Below are 21,174 nucleotides of genomic sequence, written 5' to 3' on the forward strand. Positions count from 1 at the left end.
GTAAGTAAAATCTTATTTATATAGTTACAGATAATGGATAATGATGAATTGCGGGGGTCATTTTACCCTGTTTTTGTTTTGTTTTTTTCTCAGTTGTGCTATTTTTTTCTCCATTTTGTGTATGTTTATAGTGTACTAGGGGCCCGATTCAGATCTGATCGCTGTTGTTCGCCTTCGCACAGCAGGCGATTATCAAACTACTGCGCATGCATATGCACCCCAATGCGTAGGCGCATTGCCAAACAGCGACAGGATGCTGCGAAAATGTCGATCACACGGGCGTCCACAAGCTGATTGACAGGAAGAGGCCATTTGTGGGTGGTAACTGGCCGTTTTCTGGGAGTGTCTGGAAAAACACAGGCGTTCCCAAGCGTTTTCAGGGCGAGTGTGTGACGTCAGCTCCGGCCCTGATCAGCCTTCTTTCTTCGCACTGGAGGAGAATGTATTGAGCTACGCACAAACTGCACAGAATGGGAAAAACATTCGATGGTAAATGTGCTATGAACGGTTTTGCAGCTGTTCACTGACTGAGGGGAATTTTTGCACAGCGTACACATGCATTCGCACACTTGTACAGGGCGAATTTTCACTCCCCCTGGGCGGCAACTATCTGATTGCAGGACAGTGTAATTTGCAGCGCAGCAATCAGGGCTGAATTAGGCCCTAGGTACTTAGTATTAATGTTTTGGCATGGCTAAGTTGCATATGCAGCGGCATGCTAAATGGGGCTATTTGGCGCGATTTGCAGATCTGTGTGTGTATGGACACATCTTTAAGTGATAATAGCACAATAAAAGGACATCGCTCCCTCTAGACCTCTTCCACTGAGAGTGATACATAAAGCATTGTCATAGTAATGCCGCCGATTTCCTTTCTCCTGTACCACAGGCACCCTCCCTCTATCTGCAAACTCCTTCAGCCACACTGCACAAGATGATGATACCAATAGGACACCGTCTTCTCAGGAATCCGCCGCACAGGTTGTCCCATTACCGGAAAGTCATATGCGACAAAACATGTGCTCTCTACAAAGAAAACCTCATTTTTTATTTCTTTATTTTTATGGTTTTCATTTTAGACTCCTGCCGCCAATATTGTATTCAGTGCGACCAGACGCAAGTTGCGGAGTGGGGTCTCGTATGACATTGACAACATTGTAATTCCCATGAACCTGGTTGCACCCACTAAAGTGGAGAAGTTACAGTACAAAGAAATCCTTACTCCCAGGTATTTGCCAATATAATGTTTAAAGTCCTGTGTCGCCCCCTAGTGTTCCTTTATTTATCCAACCTGTCTATGATCGCTACCAAAGATTGTAACAGGGAAGTGTGTAACCCCCTCTAACAGATTAATACTGATAATGTGTTGTTGTGTTTTTTTTTTCTTAAATGTTGGGTTAAAGGAAAATACAACCGTTCTTTTGACACTTTTGTATTAGTGTGCACCACACTAGTGTGAGATAGCAAGTATTGTGTCAGATATGTAACAAGCAGCTGCTATGTGTTAGGAGTGTTTCATAGGTGGTGACTTGGGGCAGTTTGGTTGGGCTGGCCTGGGGGGTCCCGTGTCATGGACTTGAAGCTTAGGAATGTTAGGGACCTACCTGGTGAGGTCACCTGGACGTGGTGGGTAGGCCCATACTTTGGCCGAAATTATGCAAAGAACCTCAATTTGACTCAATGTTAAACTGCATAACTTACAATACTCCTGATTAGTAATGTTTGGAGTGTGCGCCTGCATTTTCCTTTGTGTGTGTGTCCCAATAGGTTTCAAGAATAGGATTTAACTCAAGAATAAAAATCCCATTATGCATACGCAGGCTATTTTATTATTAAGGGCCTAATTCAGGTTGGATCACAAATCGCTATCCAACCGCAGTTTTTCCGATGGCCCCCACTGTGCACGCACCGGTCCTGTCCTGCGCGCGCACAGTTAATGCTAATGGTTAGCATTAACTGCGAACGCCTCTGCCTGATTGACAGGCAGAGGCGTGCGGGTGGCAGTCGTTGTGGGGGTGGCGTAGGGTAAACGGGGGCGTGGCGGCGGTGTTTTCAGGGCGGCTGCTTGTTGTGACACTCGGCCGCTCCGAACTAAAAAATGGCGTGGTGCGGTGATCGCAGTGGGTGGGCGGTTTTGCCCTGCGATGGGCGGTCCCCAACATGCGATTCAAAGGATTGCAAATTCTGCTAAAAAGCTAAATTTGCATTCCTTACTGAATAGGGTCCCAAAGCATTATAAGTGCTACTAGGAGGCATATATAATGCGTCCTAGGACAGTTTAAGTATCTGCTCAGCCTGATTGTTTTCTAGCTTCTTGCGTTGAAGATATGTATTTGCATATTGTCACTGGGAAGTAGGGAGAGCTCTGTGGGTAAATATTTACTTACTTTGTATCTAAGCCTCATTTATACAGATCACTGCTGGTAATAGTTTCCAGTTTTTTGTTTTTGTAGTATTCATGTTTCTATTGCTTTACTTCTATGTACTTTTATGTCCTTGTGATTCATAATACTTTTCCCTGTCTACAGATGGAAAGAAGAAGTCCATGCACCCCTGGAAATTGTCCCCAATGAAGAGGTCAGTTGGTTTTTGGTTTTATCTGCTATACAAAACTGTTCAATCTAGAAGGCAGACACAATAGTTAATTTACTGCAGCGCACACAAGCGGACTTTGGGGTATATTCAATAAGAGTCGGGTCCATGCAGTTGTCAGAATGGACCCGACAACCCCTATTCAATGGACGTCCAAATCCGACTGTCAGATTTGGCCGTACCGGGGGTCCTGTGCTGCCGCTGCTGTCAGCGGCTGCTGGGTGCGCTGACAGCAGCGGCGGGGGGAACTGGGCTGCTGCGGGCTGCGGGGGGAGCTGCCACGGCGGCCAGCGGAGGTGATGTCTGTGGCGGCGGGGGGAGCTGGATGGCTGCGGGGGGAGCTGGGCAGCAGCATCTGCCACGGCGGCCGGCGGAGGTGATGTCTGCGGTGGCGGGGGAGGCACTGCAGGGAGAGAGTTGCCTGGCCAGGGGACAGCCATCAAGGTACCTCTCATCCCCGATCCCCCTAGCCCACCGCTCCCCGTCTCCTCGCCTCAATCCGACTTGTTTTCAAGTCGGATTGAGTTTGTCGGAAACGGGGCTAAAACCTGTCGGGTTTGGCCCCGCTTCCGACAATGCACGCTGATCGGCGGCTGAAGCGTGCATGCCGACGGCATTCTGACAGAAATGGGGCCGTAATGAATAGGTCGGAACCCCTTCCGACCTAAAACTGTCGGAAGCTGCCATCTTTCCGACAAGACGGCAGCTTCCGACAGTTATTGAATATACCCCTTTTGTGGCAAAGCTCCTTCAGTATGTTCCAGGGAAGTAGGCATCCAGGTGGGTGGTATGAAAACGTGGCACCGTGGCTCCATTAGGACCCCTTGACCACCTAAAAATATTTGAACATGTTTAGTAATTGTATATTGTACTGCGGCATCATTATAATGATCCTTTACATCTAAAAGTCCTCTTTTGGGAGAAATTGTCAACTCAGGAGTCTGATGATGTCAGAGTTTCACATAAGTCGTCATCAGATTTTGGCAGAATGAGTGTATTTATTGTCCCTGAATTGTCAGGAAAATCATTATCCCAGCAGTTAAAGGGCAATATGTATCAAACCTTGGGCGGTATCTTATTAGCCCTGATGCCGCTTCAGCCAATCAAAACGGGCAGATATTGCGATATTGCAGAATGTCCAATTAGAGGTCGTTCTGATCGGCTTAATTGGACCCGTGATGTCAAGAACACATATGGGATTGGGGACAAATCACCAATCCCATGTGTTATCGTGGTTCCGGCAGCCTCTTATCGCAGATTATGTTTCAGGGGCCTAAGGCACCCGAGGATAGTCCTCAGTATGTGCCGATTTTGGGGGGAAAAGAATGCCGGTAATAGGATACCCCCTCGGCAATCCTATTAGCAGCCCTAAAGCACCGCTGCTAATAGGATACCGCCCAACGTGAGTGAGATAACGCTTCAAAGCTGCCCATAGCAATCATCTTCAAACTGCTGTTTCATATACCCCTTTCAGGTATAAACCCCGGCTTTACCGGCTCGGACTCAGAACATGGGTGAAGCCGGGGTTTCAGCACTTACCCCGTCCACACCTGGGTGAAGAACTCTGGTTATTCCTGGGTCTTCACACCAAACTCAGGTCACTGGGTGCTTTTGATGCTGTCCCCTCCAAGTGCTACTGTGGCTGCCATTGACCTCCTTTTAGGCATGACCCGGGTCACCAAGACCATGGTCATACCTTTCACACATAAGCCGGGGCAGTGCCAGATAAATGATAGCTAGAAGCTGATTTCTGTGGGCAACATTTACACTTTATCTCTCTCGAAAGTTTGATACATCTCTTCTATAATGAACTAAAACAGGCAGCCCCATAGTTTGTACCCCAGCATGGGACAGTTACCAGACTTGTTTGTAAAAACTGTTAACGGCAAAACTAGTGATCATTCTAGCACCCTGCACCTTTCAAAATCCGTGCAGTTCCTCTTTCCTGCCTGGGGTGTCGCTCTCTGCTGTGATGCTTCTCAGCACACTCTGATCTCTTACTCAGTGCTGTGATACAGACCTGTGTGTGCTGAGAAGCACCAGAGCAGAGAGCGACACCTCAGGCAGGAAAGAGGAACTGCACAAGATTTGAAAGGTGCAGGGTGCTAGAATGAACACTAAAAACAGTCTACTATTATAAAATAGTTACTTGCTTTATTTGTAACACGTACAATCCGTGGAATTTTACTTATTAAATTAAATAATTGTGGCCCGAGAAGCTGTGTTGCCGAATTTGCCTCTCTCCGGCCCTGTGGACAGAAACACTATTTCTCTATCGTCCTAGTGGATGCTGGGGTTCCTGAAAGGACCATGGGGATAGCGGCTCCGCAGGAGACAGGGCACAAAAAGTAAAGCTTTAGGATCAGGTGGTGTGCACTGGCTCCTCCCCCTATGACCCTCCTCCAAGCCAGTTAGATTTTTGTGCCCGGCCGAGAAGGGTGCAATTCTAGGTGGCTCTCATAAAGAGCTGCTTAGAGAGTTTAGCTTAGGTTTTTTATTTTACAGTGATTCCTGCTGGCAACAGGATCACTGCAACGAGGGACAGAAGTGAGAAGAAGTGAACTCACCTGCGTGCAGGATGGATTGGCTTCTTGGCTACTGGACATGAAGCTCCAGAGGGACGATCACAGGTACAGCCTGGATGGTCACCGGAGCCACGCCGCCGGCCCCCTCACAGATGCTGAAGCAAGAAGAGGTCCAGAATCGGCGGCTGAAGACTCCTGCAGTCTTCTTAAGGTAGCGCACAGCACTGCAGCTGTGCGCCATTTTCCTCTCAGCACACTTCACACGGCAGTCACTGAGGGTGCAGGGCGCTGGGGGGGGGCGCCCTGGGAGGCAAATGAAAACCTTTAAAAAAGGCTAAAAATACCTCACATATAGCCCCAGAGGCTATATGGAGATATTTACCCCTGCCTAAATGTACTAAATAGCGGGAGACGAGCCCGCCGGAAAAGGGGCGGGGCCTATCTCCTCAGCACACGGCGCCATTTTCTGTCACAGCTCCGCTGGTCAGGAAGGCTCCCAGGTCTCTCCCCTGCACTGCACTACAGAAACAGGGTATAACAGAGAGGGGGGGCAAAATAAATGGCTATATATATATTAATATAAAAGCAGCTATAAGGGAGCACTTAATCATAAGGCTATCCCTGTCATATATAGCGCTTTTTGGTGTGTGCTGGCAGACTCTCCCTCTGTCTCCCCAAAGGGCTAGTGGGTCCTGTCTTCGTATAGAGCATTCCCTGTGTGTCTGCTGTGTGTCGGTACGTGTGTGTCGACATGTATGAGGACGATATTGGCGTGGAGGCGGAGCAATTGCCTGTAATGGTGATGTCACTCTCTAGGGAGTCGACACCGGAATGGATGGCTTATTTAGGAAATTACGTGATAATGTCAACACGCTGCAAAGTCGGTTGACGACATGAGACGGCCGACAAACAATTAGTACGGTCCAGACGTCTCAAAAACACCGTCAAGGGTTTTAAAACGCCCGTTTACTTTAGTCGGTCGACACAGACACAGACAGGGACACTGAATCCAGTGTCGACGGTGAATAAACAAACGTATTCCTTATTAGGGCCACACGTTAAAGGCAATGAAGGAGGTGTTACGTATTTCTGATACTACAAGTACCACAAAAGAGGGTATTATGTGGGATGTGAAAAAACTACCATAGTTTTTCCTGAATCAGATAAATTAAATAAAGTGTGTGATGATGCGTGGGTTCCCCCCGATAGAAAATGATGGGCGGTATACCCTTTCCCGCCAGAAGTTAGGGCGCGTTGGGAAACACCCCTTAAGGTGGATAAGGCGCTCACACGCTTATCAAAACAAGTGGCGGTACCGTATATAGATAGGGCCGTCCTCAAGGACCAGCTGACAAGGCTGGAAAATATAATAAAAAGTATATACACACATACTGGTGTTATACTGCGGCCAGCGATCGCCTCAGCCTGGATGTGCAGAGCTAGGGTGGCTTGGTCGGATTCCCTGACTAAAAATATTGATACCCTTGACAGGGACAGTATTTTATTGACTATAGAGCATTTCTATATATGCGAGATGCACAGAGGGATATTTGCACTCTGGCATCATGAATAAACGCGATGTCCATAACTGCCAGAAGATGTTATGGACACGACAGTGGTCAGGTGATGCAGATTCCAAACGGCACAGTATGGCCGTATAAAGGAAGAGGACTTGTTTGGGGTCGGTCCATCGGACCTGGTGGTCACGGCAACTGCTGGAAAATCCACCGTTTTTTTTACCCTAAGTCACATCTCTGCAGAAAAAGACACCGTCTTTTCAGCCTCAGTCCTCTCGTCCCTATAAGATCATATCTGCCCAGGGATAGAGGAAAGGGAAGAAGACTGCAGCAGGCAGCCCATTCCCAGGAACAGAAGCGTTCCACCGCGTCTGACAAGTTCTCAGCATGGCGCTGAGACCGTACAGGACCCCTGGATCCTACAAGTAGTATCCCGGGGGTACAGATGGGAATGTCGAGACGTTTCCCCTTCGCAGGCTCCTGAAGTCTGCTTTACCAAGTCTCCCTCCGACAAGGAGGTAGTATGGGAAAAAATTCACAAGCTGTATTCCCAGCAGGTGATAATTAAATTACCCCTCCTACTACAGAAAAGGGGTATTATTCCACACTATATTGTGGTACTGAAGCCAGAAGGCTAGGTGAGACTTATTCTAAAAATTTTTTTTTGAACACTTACAAAGGTTCAAATTAAGATGAAGTCACTCAGAGCAGTGATAACGAACCAGGAAGAAGGGGACTATATAGTGTCCCGGGACATCAGGGAGGCTTACCTCTATGTCCCAAATTTGCCCTTCTCACTAAGGGTACCTCAGGTTCGTGGTGCAGAACTGTCACTATCAGTTTCAGACGCTGCCGTTTGGATTGTCCACGGCACCCCGGGGTCTTTACCAAGGTAATGGCCGAATTGATGATTCTTCTTCGAAGAAAAGGCGTCTTAATTATCCCTTACTTGGACGATCTCCTGATAGGGGCATAGTCCAGGGAACAGTTGGAGGTCGGAGTAGCACTATCTCGGATACTGCTACAATCAGCACGGGTGGATTCTAAATATTCCAAAATCGCAGCTGATCCCGACGACACGTCTGCTGTGCCTAGGGATGATTCTGGACACAGTCCAGAAAAAGGTGTTTCTCCCGGAAGAGAAAGCCAGGGAGTTATCCGAGCAAGTCAGGAACCTCCTAAAAACAGGGCATCATTGCACAAGGGTCCTGGTAAAAATGGTGGCTTCCTACGAAGCAATTCCATTCGGCAGATTTCACGTAAGAACTTTTCAGTGGGATCTGCTGGACAAATGGTCCGGATCGCATCTTCAGATGCATCAGCGGATAACCCAATATCCAAGGACAAGGGTGTCTCTCCTGTGGTGGTTATAGAGTGCTCATCTTCTAGAGGGCCGCAGATTCGGCATTCAGGATTGGATGCTGGTAACCACGGAGCCCAGCCTGAGAGGCTGGGGAGCAGTCACACAAGGGAAAAATTTCCAGGGAGTGTGATCAAGTATGGAGACTTTTCTCCACATAAATATACTGGAGCTAAGGGTAAATTTATAATGCTCTAAGCTTAGCAAGACCTCTGCTTCAAGGTCAGCCGGTATTGATCCAGTGGGAAAAACATCACGGCAGTCGCCCACGTAAACAGACAGGGCGACACAAGAAGCAGGAGGGCAATGGCAGAAACTGCAAGGACTTTTCGCTGGGCGGAAAATCATGTGATAACACTGTCAGCAGTTTTTCATCCCGGGAATGGAAACTGGGAAGCAGACTTCCTCAGCACGACCTCCACCCGGGAGAGTGGAAACTTCATTGAGAAGTTTTTTCCACATGATTGTAAACCGTTGGGAAATACCAAAGGTGGACATGATGGCGTCCCGTCTGAACAAAAAACGGGACAGGTATTGCGCCAGGTCAAGAGACTCTCAGGCAATAGATGTGGACGTTCTGGTAACACCGTGGGTGTACCAGTCGGTGTATGTGTTCCCTCCTCTGCTTCTCATACCTAAGGTGCTGAGAATTATAAGACGTAGAGGAGTAAGAACTATACTCATGGCTCCGGATTGGCCAAGAAGGACTTGGTACCCGGAACTTCAAGAGATGCTTACAGAGGTCTTATGGCCTCTGCCGCTAAGAAGGGACTTGCTTCAGCAAGTACCATGTCTGTTCCAAGACTTACCGCAGCTGCGTTTGTCGGCATGGCGATGGAAAGCCGGATCCTAAGGGAAAAAAGGCATTCCGGAAGAGGTCATTCCTACCCTGGTCAAAGCCAGAAAGGAGGTGACCGCACAACATTATCACCACGTGTGGCGAAAATATGTTGCGTGGTGTGAGGCCAGGAAGGCCCCACAAAGAAATTTCAACTCGGTCGTTTCCTGCATTTCCTGCAAACAGGAGTGTCTATGGGCCTCAAATTGGGGTCCATTAAGGTTCAAATTCGGCCCTGTAAATTTTCTTCCAGAAAGAATTGGCTTCAGTTCCTGAAGTCCAGAAGTTTGTCAAGGGAGTATTGCATATACAAACCCCTTTTTTTTGTGCCTCCAGTGGCACTGTGGGATCTCAACGTAGTTCTGGGATTCCTCAAATCACATTGGTTTAAAACCAGTCAAATATGTGGATTTGAAGCATCTCACATAAAAAGTGACCATGCTCTTGGCCCTGGCCTGGACCAGGCGAGTGTCAAATTGGTGGTTTTTTCTCAAAAAAGCCCATATCTGTTTGTCCATTCGGACAGGGCAGAGCTGCGGACTCGTCCCCAGTTCTCTCCCTAAGGTGGTGTCAGTGTTTCACCTGAACCAGCTTATTGTGGTGCCTTGCACCTACTAGGGACTTGGAGGACTCCAAGTTGCTAGAAGTTGTCAGGGCCCTGAAAATATGTTCCAGGACAGCTGGAGTCAGAAAATCTGACTCGTTGTTTATACTGTATGCACCCAACAAGTTGGGTGCGCCTGCTTCTAAGCAGTCGATTGCTCGTTGGATTTGTAACACAATTCAACTTGCACATTCTGAGGCAGGCCTGCCACAGTCTAAATCGGTTAAGGCCCATTCCACAAGGAAGGTGGGCTCATCTTGGGCGGCTGCCCGAGAGGTCTCGGCATTACAACTCTGCCGAGCAGCTACGTGGTCAGGGGAGAACACGTTTGTAAAATTCTACAAATTTGATATCCTGGCAAAAGAGGACCTGGAGTTCTCTCATTCGGTGCTGCAGAGTCATCCGCACTCTCCCGCCCGTTTGGGAGCTTTGGTATAATCCCCATGGTCCTTTCAGGAACCCCAGCATCCACTAGGACGATAGAGAAAATAAGAATTTACTTACCGATAATTCTATTTCTCGGAGTCCGTAGTGGATGCTGGGCGCCCATCCCAAGTGCGGATTATCTGCAATACTTGTACATAGTTACAAAAATCGGGTTATTATTGTTGTGAGCCATCTTTTCAGAGGCTCCGCTGTTATCATACTGTTAACTGGGTTTAGATCACAAGTTGTACGGTGTGATTGGTGTGGCTGGTATGAGTCTTACCCGGGATTCAAAATTCCTCCCTTATTGTGTACGCTCGTCCGGGCACAGTACCTAACTGGCTTGGAGGAGGGTCATAGGGGGAGGAGCCAGTGCACACCACCTGATCCTAAAGCTTTACTTTTTGTGCCCTGTCTCCTGCGGAGCCGCTATCCCCATGGTCCTTTCAGGAACCCCAGCATCCACTACGGACTCCGAGAAATAGAATTATCGGTAAGTAAATTCTTATTATTGATGACGCCCATGAATTGGTGAGGCCATACTGTAATACGAGTTGCAGGAACCTGGCCGACTCCGTCAAATTAGATTTAAAACAGCAGTTATTTAAAATGCAAAACCAACCTGGATTGCCTTTTAAATTGAGGGGCACAGCGGAAAAAAGGCACATGCCACATCTACATGGATTTGGAATTTTTGCCGCCATCAAGTAGCTTTTGTCATCTAGCGTCTACTCCACTAACTTCTGACGGTGGCATGTGCCTGTTTCTCACCAGCGGCAAAATACAAATGTCTGGTATATATTTCAAGATATATCTAGTTGTCTTGTGGCATGTGTCTCTTTTCCACTTAGCCTCTCAGTTATTGCCACTTTAAATCTAACATGGAATAGAGAAATACTCTCTTTTGCCGTTTGGGAGGACTGAGACTCATTTTGAGCCAGAGATAAGTAATCGGCCTGGGATGTGGTTCGCACAGGAGGCTGTGTCTGTGTACAGTAATACGCCAGCTACCGTATCCAGAGATAACGCTTGGACTGTAGCTAAGAGACAATCTGTTTAATTTTAGTTTATTCAGCGGAAAATAATACGTCTCGTTTGCATTGAAAAGATTGTTGTTTTGTGGTCACACTAATTTCTACACCCAAGGTTTCATATTCCCTGTATATCGCAATACGATTGAGATTATTATATTTATTATTGCAGTCTCTTTCATTATGTATTGCTAATGTATTTGGAAAAAGTAAAAAAAAAATCTTCCTTCCTTCAGTGAAATGAGGAGGAACAACCAATAATAGCCACAAGTTTAGAAATAGCATCTTACGTCCGCTGCAGCTAAGTCTGTCCAGCGGATGGTGGTGGCTGCTGCTAGAACCACGTCTGTTAGACAAACTCGTCTTCTCTTCTGTACAAAGAGTTTGTTATGAGTTGCATCTGTGGCCGCTTTTCCATTTACAGCATCTGCCTTGTTTGTTACATTATATGTATGCGAATATAGGCTCGTCTGTACCGACTGTCCATCTGTCGTCATGCGGAAGACTGGCCCACCCACTGGCTTTATGTCCAAGCCGTCATATAAGTAATGGGATGTTACATGCTTAAAACAGACATCCCATCTCCGTCAGCCTGGCAGCAAGAGGGGAGGGCGCCCATGTGCACCATATGTGCGGCATCTCATCTCCGTCAGTGCGGCATAGGGGAGGGGGCCCATGTGCACCCTATGTGCGGCATCTCACCTCCGTCAGCCTGGCAGAAAGAGAGGAGGGCGCCCATGTGCACCCTATGTGTGGCATCTTATCTCCGTCAGCGTGGCAGAAAGAGAGGAGGGCGCCCATGTGCACCCTATGTGTGGCATCCCATCTCCGTCAGCGTGGCAGAAAGAGGGGAGGGGCCCATGTGCACCCTATGTGCGGCATCTCATCTCCGTCAGCGTGGCAGAAAGAGGGGAGGGGCCCATGTGCACCCTATGTGTGGCATCTCATCTCCGTCAGCGTGGCAGAAAGAGGGGAGGGGGCTCATGTGCGACATCCCATCTCCGCCAGCACAGCAGAAAGAGAGGAGGGGGCCCATGTGCACCCTATATGCGGCATCCCATCTCAGTCAGTGCGGCATAGGGGAGGGGGCCCATGTGCACCCTATATGCGGCATCCCATCTCAGTCAGTGCGGCATAGGGGAGGGGGCCCATGTGCACCCTATATGCGGCATCCCATCTCAGTCAGTGCGGCATAGGGGAGGGGGCCCATGTGCACCCTATATGCGGCATCCCATCTCAGTCAGGTCGGCATAGGGGAAGCGGCCCATGTGCACCCTTTGTGCGGCATCCCATCTCTACCATCTTGGCAGAGAGAATGGGGCCTATATGCGGCATCCCATCTCAGTCAGTGCGGCATAGGGGAGGGGGCCCATGTGCACCCTTTGTGCAGCATCCCATCTCTACCATCTTGGCAGAGAGAAGGGGGCCTATGTGCGGCATCCCATCTCAGTCAGTGCGGCATAGGGGAGGGGGCCCATGTGCACCCTTTGTGCAGCATCCCATCTCTACCATCTTGGCAGAGAGAATGGGGCCTATATGCGGCATCCCATCTCAGTCAGTGCGGCATAGGGGAGGGGGGCCCATGTGCACCCTTTGTGCAGCATCCCATCTCTACCATCTTGGCAGAGAGAAGGGGGCCTATGTGCGGCATCCCATCTCAGTCAGTGCGGCATAGGGGAGGGGGCCCATGTGCACCCTTTGTGCGGCATCCCATCTCCGCCAGCGTGGCAGTAAGAGAGAGTGGGTCATAAGCACCAGGAGTGGGTCATAAGCATCTTTGCAGCTGCCGTGGGACTACACATCCCAGCATGCAGAGCTGAAGTATCCCATTTTGCCCATCCCAGCACTAGATTGATATCCGTTTCATGCTATTGCACGGTCTCCACCCAGAAACGTCAGATTCACAAAGAGTGGACCGTCAGCTGACGCATCAATCTGTCCATGTGTGTATAAATGGTGCAGCATATGCTCAGTCTGAGATTGCTTTCTACAACATTTCATTGTGCCGGCTGCAGAATCAGGCGTGTTCTGTTCTCTTCTCCGTTTTCAGGGAGGAGACTGAGCGTTGCGGGGGGGGGGGGGGGGGGGGTGGCACGAAAGGGGGGGCGTGTCAGGGGTGTGATCACAGCGGCTGCATGACCTCACAAGCAGCCACCGCAATTAGTTTCTGCTAACAAGCAGAAATTGCAATGCATTTGCAATTTCTGCTTGTTCAAGGTTGGGAGGCTCCGGTCAGCATACCGGGCGGCCTTGCCCAGCAATGGGCGGCCCCAGCATGCTAGAAATAGGATTGCAAATTCTGTTAATTAGCAGAATTTGCAATCCTTACTGAATTAGGCCCTTTATACAATAATGTTCTACTGGTTACAAATACATAATAATCCGCACTTGCTATGGATGGCACGCGTTACTGCTTTACATTTGCTATAATTTTCTGTTAAACGTTCCTGACACCACAAAGACACCAGTTCTAATCCTGCAGTTTTTTTCACTGTATTGGGTCTTTGCCGTTGTAGCTGGAAGATCTGTCGGATGAGGCCTACTCTAGCCGGCATCAGAAGTATGAGCAGAAGGAGAAGGCCCGCTGGGTACCTTGGAAAGAGAACAGATGGCCCAAAAGGAGCAGGTTCGGGGCCCGAGGCCATTTCTATGTAATGTCTGTGTCCTCTTCTTCCACAGCACATTTATCAGCCACATTTTCTCTTTGCAGGTACTCAGGCCATAGCTTAGGAGTGTGGTCCGCTAACGTTTTGTTCTGCAATGAAGAGAACTGTAGTCCCAGTTCCTTGTCACCGGTTTCTCAGGAAACATTATCCCCCCGTGCAGCCGGTTCCCAAAGCCTCCAGTCAGCAGGAGATCTGCAGCGGGAGAAGGTAAGAGTCAAGCGTTCACTACTGCATCTGATACGTCCACACATTCACCTGGCGTTCCAGTAGTGTGTGCATAGATACAGCCCCACAGGGAAGCCTGATGACTCCCGCCAATACTGTACTGCAAGCTGTCAGGTTTCTGAAATTCAGTTTTCCAGAAGCTATTTATGAGAGTTACTTAAGGACCAGATGCAGTCATGAGGTCAACATTCACAATGCCGACAGCATGGCGACACCCTCAGAATGTCAACATGTTCACAGTGTCGACATCTGTAATGACAAAATGTGAAATCCTAACATTCTTTGAATGTAGACATAAGGATTAGGCTGCAGGACAGGAGGTTAGGGTTAGGCACTAGGGGGAGGGTTAGGCTGCTGGAGGGGAGGTTAGGGTTAGGCACTAGGGGAGGGTTAGGCTGCTGGAGGGGAGATTAGGGTTAGGCACTAGGGGGAGGGTTAGGCTGCTGGAGGGGAGGTTAGGGATAGGCACTAGGGGAGGGTTAGGGATAGGCACTAGGGGAGGGTTAGGCTGCTGGAGGGGAGGTTAGGGTTAGGCACTAGGGGGAGGTTTAGGCTGCTGGAGGGGAGGTTAGGGTTAGGCACTAGGGGGAGGGTTAGGCTGCTGGAGGGGAGGTTAGGGTTAGGCACTAGGGGGAGGGTTAGGCTGCTGGAGGGGAGGTTAGGGTTAGGCACTAGGGGGAGCGTTAGGCTGCTGGAGGGGAGGTTAGGGTTAGGCACTAGGGGGAGCGTTAGGCTACAGGACGGGAGAGTTAGGGTTAGGCACTAACGGTAGGCACTATGGGGGAGGGTCAGGCTGCTGGAGGGGAGGTTAGGGTTAGGCTGTTGGAAGGGAGGTTAGGGTTAGGCACTAGGGTGAGGGTTAGGCTGCTGGAGGGGAGGTTAGGGTTAGGCTGTTGAAAGAGAGGTTGGGGTTAGGCACTAGGGGGAGGGTTAGGCAGCTGAAGGGGAGGTTAGGATTAGGCTGTTGAAAGGGAGGTTAGAGTTAGGCACTAGGGGGAGGGTTAGGCTACAGGACGGGAGAGTTAGGGTTAGGCACTAGAGGGAGGGTTAGGCTGCAGGAGGGGAGGTTAGGGTTAGGCTGCGGGAGGAGAGGTTAGGGTTAGGCTGCTGGAGGGGAGGTTAGGGTTAGGCTGCTGGAGGGGAGGTTATGGTTAGGCTGCTGGAGGGGAGGTTAGGGTTAGGCTGCTGGAGGGGAGGTTAGGGTTAGGCTGCTGGAGGGGAGGTTAGGGGAGGTTAGGGTTAGGCTGCTGGAAGGGAGGTAGGCACTATGGGGGAGGGTCAGGCTACAAGACAGGAATACTGACAAAAAGGTCGCTCATACAAATTGGTTAAATCAAATGGATTTAACCAACTTGTCTGACTGACCATTTTTGTCAGTTTTCCGGCATTTCAGAGCAAATGGTCAATTGTCATTTGCTCCCATACGTTACCAGATTTTTATTCCAACCAGTCAGATTGGACAGTAAATCTTTAGGTGTATGGCCACTAGGGGGAGGGTTAGGCTGCTGAAGGAGAGGGTTAGGCACTAGAGGGAGGCGAGGTTGGGGCAAATGTGGCTCGTGGCTCCCATTGCCATCCCTTGATCTTAGAGTAGAGTTTACCATCTAAAAAAAGAAAATACGTACTAAGGGGGAGGGGGTCATTCGGAGTTGATCGCTCGCTAGCTAGTTTTAGCAGCCGTGCAAACGCTATGCCGCCGCCCACTGGGAGTGTATTTTAGCTTAGCAGAAGTGCGAACGCATGTGCAGCCGAGCTCTACAAAAACAGTTTTTCTGAGTAGCTCTGAACCTACTCAGCGCTTGCGATCACTTCAGCCTATTCGTGTCCGGGTTTGACGTCATACACCCGCCCAGCCACGCCTGCATTTTTTCAGACACGCCTGCATTTTTGCAAACACTGAAAACGGTTAGTTGACACCCAGAAACGCCCCCTTCCTGTCAATCTTCTTGCGGCCGTCAGTGCGACTGAAAACTTCGCTAGAACCTGTGCACAACCACAACGGGCTTTGTACCATTATGTCGCGTGTGTGCATTGTGGGGCATACGCATGCGCAGAAATGCCGATTTTTAGCCTGATCGCTGCGAACAACTGCAGCTAGCGATCAACTCGGAATGACCCCCTAAATCCAATACACACAACAGCGGTAGGCAATTTGCGTAACTCCAACTGCTGTGGAACTGCACATCCCAGCATGCCCTGCCATCACTTTTGCTGTTAGGGCATGCTAGCATTGTGGGCAGATGTTGCCTTCCCCCTCATCCACAACATAATGGGCCGGAGCTCCGAGACTCCGGCCGCTCTTGTACGTTTTTTTAAAGCAGCAAACGTTTACAAGGCAAAACCTTTCCATCCGGCCCTATGTCTGTACAAGTTGCAGATTTGCCTGTAGTTGGAAATATATCTTGACGCGTACACATCACATATATATGAACTTATGAAGATGTAGATGCATAAAAATTTAACATGTAGCGTGAGTCCAATAAAATGATTCTCCTTTCAAAATTCTCACCCATATTGTACATGTAATACTCTAGTTTAACCAGATGAGGGAGTATTACCTGTCGGTATTAATGTCTGGTCGCACTGACCTTTCCATCCAGGCTGGTCACTGTGAGGGGACTCTAGACCTGCTTGTACCCTTGAGCGGAGGGAAGTGGGCCACCTCTGTTGTGTTTGTATATTGGGCTGATCTGTTCCGTAGTGGCCAGTATGTACCACTGAAATAGCACACGTAACAGTGAGACCAAGAGTGAGAGGATTCGGACCTTGCTGTGGGACAGTGTGCTGGTTGTGGCAATCTTGAGTGATAATATAGTGGTACAGAGCAACATTGGTCAGATACAGGGCAGTCCTAGTGTTATTCGGGTGGTGAGTCTGCCCTATCTGTGCAAAAAGGGAAATGATGCAGCCGATTAGCAAAATGGCTCCGGCTGTACTTCCTGCCCATAGTGTGCACCGCAAATTTATCAGGGTGTGCAGACAAGGATTTTAACGTGAACGTTTATCCATCAATCATTAACCCTTCAACTTCTGTTATAAAGCCCCAATCAACTTCCTCATTCTCTGATTCTCCATTAGCCCCCTCTCATTATAACTCTCCATCATGAACCTCTATTTCATGGTCATTCTCTTAATATGCTTGTCACCCTGTCCACTGTGCAGCTGTAGCTGGGAACTAATCCATCAATTCCCCTCTAAGTGCTTATGCCCACTGCTGCTTGATTACAGATGAATTATTTGTACAGATATATTCCCCTCTGTACAAATATAACTTTGGTGCTCTAGAAGGCCAGGCTGATCACACATCATTCCGGAGTGTCCATTAGCTTCCGGGGCCTAATTCAGATCTGATCGCAGCAGCAAATTTGATAGCAAATGGGCAAAACCGTGTGCCCTGCAGGGGGTAGGGCAGATGTAACATGTGCAGAGAGAGTTAGATTTGGGTGGGGTGTGTTCAAACTGAAATCTAAATTGCAGTGTAAAAATAAATCAGCCAGTGTTTACCCTGCACAGAAACAATATAACCCACCCAAATCTAACCCTCTCTCCACATGTTATATCCGACCCCCCCCCCCTCCCCCTGCAGTGCACATGGTTTTGCCCAGCTGCTAAGAAATTTGCTGCTGCGATCAGATCTGATTTACCTCCCTAGTGACGGCGGTCAGAGCAGACAGCTCATTACAAGGTTCTCTGCTCTGCTGCTCACGTCACAAGATTGACAACAAAAAAGTAGTTAGAAGAAAACTTGGGCACATCCGTCTCTAGCTAAAGCTTCATCTCCTTGCACAAGAGCCTCTGCGAGACTGAGAGCAGCACAGACCCAGGATCCACCCATTGGGGACAATGCTGTGATCTAGTCTTCCGTCTGTAACTCACACTGACAAAACTCAAGTCGAAAACACAAAAAAATCAATGGAACAAAGGGGCTAATTCAGACCTCATTGCTGCTGTGCAGCGATCCGGTCTGAATTGCACATGCACCAGCGCCGCAGTGCGCCGGCGCAGGGCAGACAGCCGACGGCTGTCTTCATCTTGTGATCACCTCTGCCTGCTTGACAGGCAGAGGTGGTCGCTGGGCGGGCCGCCGGCGTTTGGCCGCCGTTTAGGGGGTGCGGTCCGGGCAACGCAGGTGTTCCTGGACCGTTGGGGAGGGGGGGGGGGGCACTGCAGCTGCATGACGTCACACGCAGTCGCTGCGACGAGTAGCTCCTTGCCAGCGCGCAGGAGCTGCGCTGGCAGGGAGCTACTCCTACAGTACTAAAGCATCGCCGCTGTACGCATGGAACGTGTTAGTATATTAGAAATCTCATGTCTCATCCAGGTTAATTTGAGAAATAACTTTGCTAGATCTGCAGTCATTGGCTACTTGTCACTGTCACGTGAGCTCATTTACACAACACTACACAGAATGTTTCTGGCCCATTTAAAATGACAATCTATGTTCGGGCATCTGTAACACAAGGAGACGCATTGCTCAGCTCTATTGCGTCTACTTTTTAAGGGATCAACCAAAAAAAAAACAGTATAATCGGTTTCAAGAAGAAATTTTAATTTCAAATGTTTTGAGTATTGACCTTTGTTCAATGTATTTGTGTGGCAGGTAGGGTGCTGGGAGCGCAGGGTGTTTCCATTAAGAGACGCTGCAGCTGTGGCGTTACTAGCCGCAGGAAAACCTGCTCCGCAGCCCCCAACGAATGCAGGCAGCGACAGTAACAGCGACCAGAGGTGATGGAACAATCTGCATGAACACTCACAGGCCGGCTTCTGAGCTCTGGCAGAGGAATGAGGTACAGGTAAATCTGTGTCACTGTAATCTGGCATCCAGGACCTGGTTCTGTACCGCGAAACGGCCACATGTGCAAAGCTTCACACTGCGCAGCCGTCACATCTTTACAGACCTGCGGTGCTATTCAGAGTAACTCGGAAGTCAGAGCGATCTCCACTGGAGGCTAAATGGGTGTAATTGGGAGGCAACGGGCCCCTTTGCAGACGCTTTCTGCGGGTGTGTAGTCAGGTCCTGTAAGTCTGCGCATTGATCCGGCGCTTTCAGACAGATCTTTCACACCCAGGATAGGGCAGGGTCACACCCGCTCTGATACTGGCAATGGCTGCTGAATACGGGTAAAGTTTGCGTCTGTTTTCAAGCACACGGTTCACCTGCTCTGTGTGCGGCGCTGAATCAGGCCCGTTGTCCAGATAACACAAAAGGAAAATAGTTTATTATATTTGTTATAGACCAACTGAAGTTCCCAAAACACATGCAGAGTAATGGGAGTCATTCCAAGTTGATCGTTCGGTAAAAATCTTTGCATCGCTGCGAATTTCCGCTGCATGCGCAATGTCCGCACTGCGACTGCGCCAAGTAAATTTGCTATGCAGTTAGGATTTTTACTCACGGCTTTTTCATCGTTCTGGTGATCGTAATGTGATTGACAGGAAATGGGTGTTACTGGGCGGAAACAGGCCGTTTTATGGGCGTGTGGGAAAAAACGCTACCGTTTCTGGAAAAAACGCAGGAGTGGCCGGAGAAACGGGGGAGTGTCTGGGCGAACGCTGGGTGTGTTTGTGACGTCAAACCAGGAACGACAAGCACTGAAATGATCACAGATGCTGAGTAAGTCTGGAGCTACTCAGAAACTGCTACGAGGTGTGTAATCGCAATATTGCGAATACTTCGTTCGCCATTTTAAGATGCTAAGATTCACTCCCAGTAGGCGGCGGCTTAGCATGAGCAAATCTGCTAAAATCCGCTTGCGAGCGAACAACTTGGAATGACCCCCAATGTTTGCAAAACACATTTAACCATTCCTAAGTTCTGCCTGTGTTCAGTATAACACAATACCCCTCTGAGTCAGCATGGGCAATTCTCCAGCATATGGACTGACACAAGGGGAAGGCGCTTGTACAATATTTAGAGTTGATTGGTCATCAGAGTATTATTCAGCTTGGGTAAATGTAACGAGATCCAGGCATCGGTGAATCTGCCGTATATTTCAAAGGGGCAATCATTTAAACTGAAAACCCAGGTTGGCTTTACCTTTTAAGTGATTGCCCCTTGAAAACATCGGGTAGACGCGATGATTCCTCGATATAGACTTATTTTACCCCTCAGTTAATGCTTTACAGTTTATTTTAATAAATACTGTGAAAGTGGTGTTAGGCTGCTTTTATATCAGATGTTCTAATTCTGCAGCTTGCAGTATTGAATGCTATAGGAGAGCAGTAACACTTCCTGAGCAGGTTCCACACACACACACACACACACACACACACACACACACACACACACACACACACGGGGGGGCGGGGCCCAGGACCAGAAAGAAGCGGAGTTTATGGAGCTTCCTCAGGACGCATCAGGTGGCTCTCCAGACTACAGGGTTCCATTCCAGGCACTCTGCTAGTCAATAGCTGGTGCCAAAGGTACAGCAATGGTGCCTAGACCCTGGGTGGTGGCACAGTTGGCACTGCTGTTACAGCCCTGTATGCTCCCCTTGCTCTCCAGGACAGGTTCATCTTCTGTGCCCTAGAACACTACTCTGCCTGACTATCCAATTCAGCATTTCTGCTGCGGGGTACACTGGGCTCCACAAGGATTGGACAATGGGGTGTAGAGTAGGATCTTGATCCGAGGCACCAACAGGGTTCCCAGAATGCACAGCGCCGCCTCCCTGCACAGGAGCTCAGTTTTGTAAGTTGCTGCTGCAGTAAGCAGGCACTGAACAGAGGGGCTGCTCCAGGCAGCCCTAAGAAGAGCTTTTTATGAGGTAAAAAGTGAAGACTTCAAGGGCAGCAGCGGTGGTAAATGTCTTGTGACATTCTCTGCTGCAGCTCCAGCTCTCCCCAGCAGCGCTGTACACTCCTGAGCCCTGGTTGCCGGGTACCTACAGCGGAGGCTCCGGTTTTCTTCACGATAGACACACACAGCTGGGGCTCTCCAGGATCGCGTGGCCGCGCTTCGGGAGGTGGTAAGTGGGTCCCGCTTGCGGGACCCGGTCTTTATCGCAATCCGGCGCGGTCAGTGGGAGGCGGGCCACGCGCACTGGCGGTGGACACTGTGGATACAGGCGATCCCACTAGATTACCAGGGCATGGGCGCAGGTCAGGTTTTCTCTCTAAACCAATTCTTATATCGCCCACAGTACCCGGTGGTTTTGCCAGCAGAGGGGATAAGGCTTAGACCTGAAGCCCCTCCCCCAGGGTGCCATTTCCAGCAAGTGTTCCCACCCTGGAGCTGCATATCTATCTTTTCCTCACTCCCTGTCAGTGTCTGCGGCGCCATTACTCCTCAGCTCACTGTTCCTGGGACTGCTTGGGCAAATCCTCCTATGTAAAGCCGCCTGGTTGTCAGTGCTGTGACTTTACATGACACTTAAGTATTCTACCTGCCT

The 21,174-nt window shown here is 49.4% G+C and overlaps 1 protein-coding gene across 5 annotated transcripts in view; it reads left to right on the forward strand.

The window, feature by feature from the left end:
• Positions 1-21,174, forward strand: part of KANSL1L (KAT8 regulatory NSL complex subunit 1 like) — a 177,012-nt gene that overhangs the window by 148,726 nt on the left and 7,112 nt on the right. For 3 of the 5 annotated variants that reach the window (XM_063933095.1, XM_063933094.1, XM_063933092.1), the window contains exons 10-15: positions 889-980; positions 1,079-1,227; positions 2,528-2,576; positions 13,409-13,518; positions 13,603-13,765; positions 18,384-18,570. In XM_063933095.1, the coding sequence (XP_063789165.1) occupies positions 889-980; positions 1,079-1,227; positions 2,528-2,576; positions 13,409-13,518; positions 13,603-13,765; positions 18,384-18,512 (692 nt within the window). In that variant the 3' untranslated portion in view covers positions 18,513-18,570. Of the gene's footprint in view, positions 1-888; positions 981-1,078; positions 1,228-2,527; positions 2,577-13,408; positions 13,519-13,602; positions 13,766-18,383; positions 18,577-21,174 lie in introns of all 5 variants that reach the window. The other 2 variants (XM_063933093.1, XM_063933096.1) reach the window with 2 other exon arrangements.

Source organism: Pseudophryne corroboree, chromosome 7 (genome assembly GCF_028390025.1).
Source record: "Pseudophryne corroboree isolate aPseCor3 chromosome 7, aPseCor3.hap2, whole genome shotgun sequence".
NCBI classification, from domain to species: Eukaryota; Metazoa; Chordata; class Amphibia; order Anura; family Myobatrachidae; genus Pseudophryne; species Pseudophryne corroboree.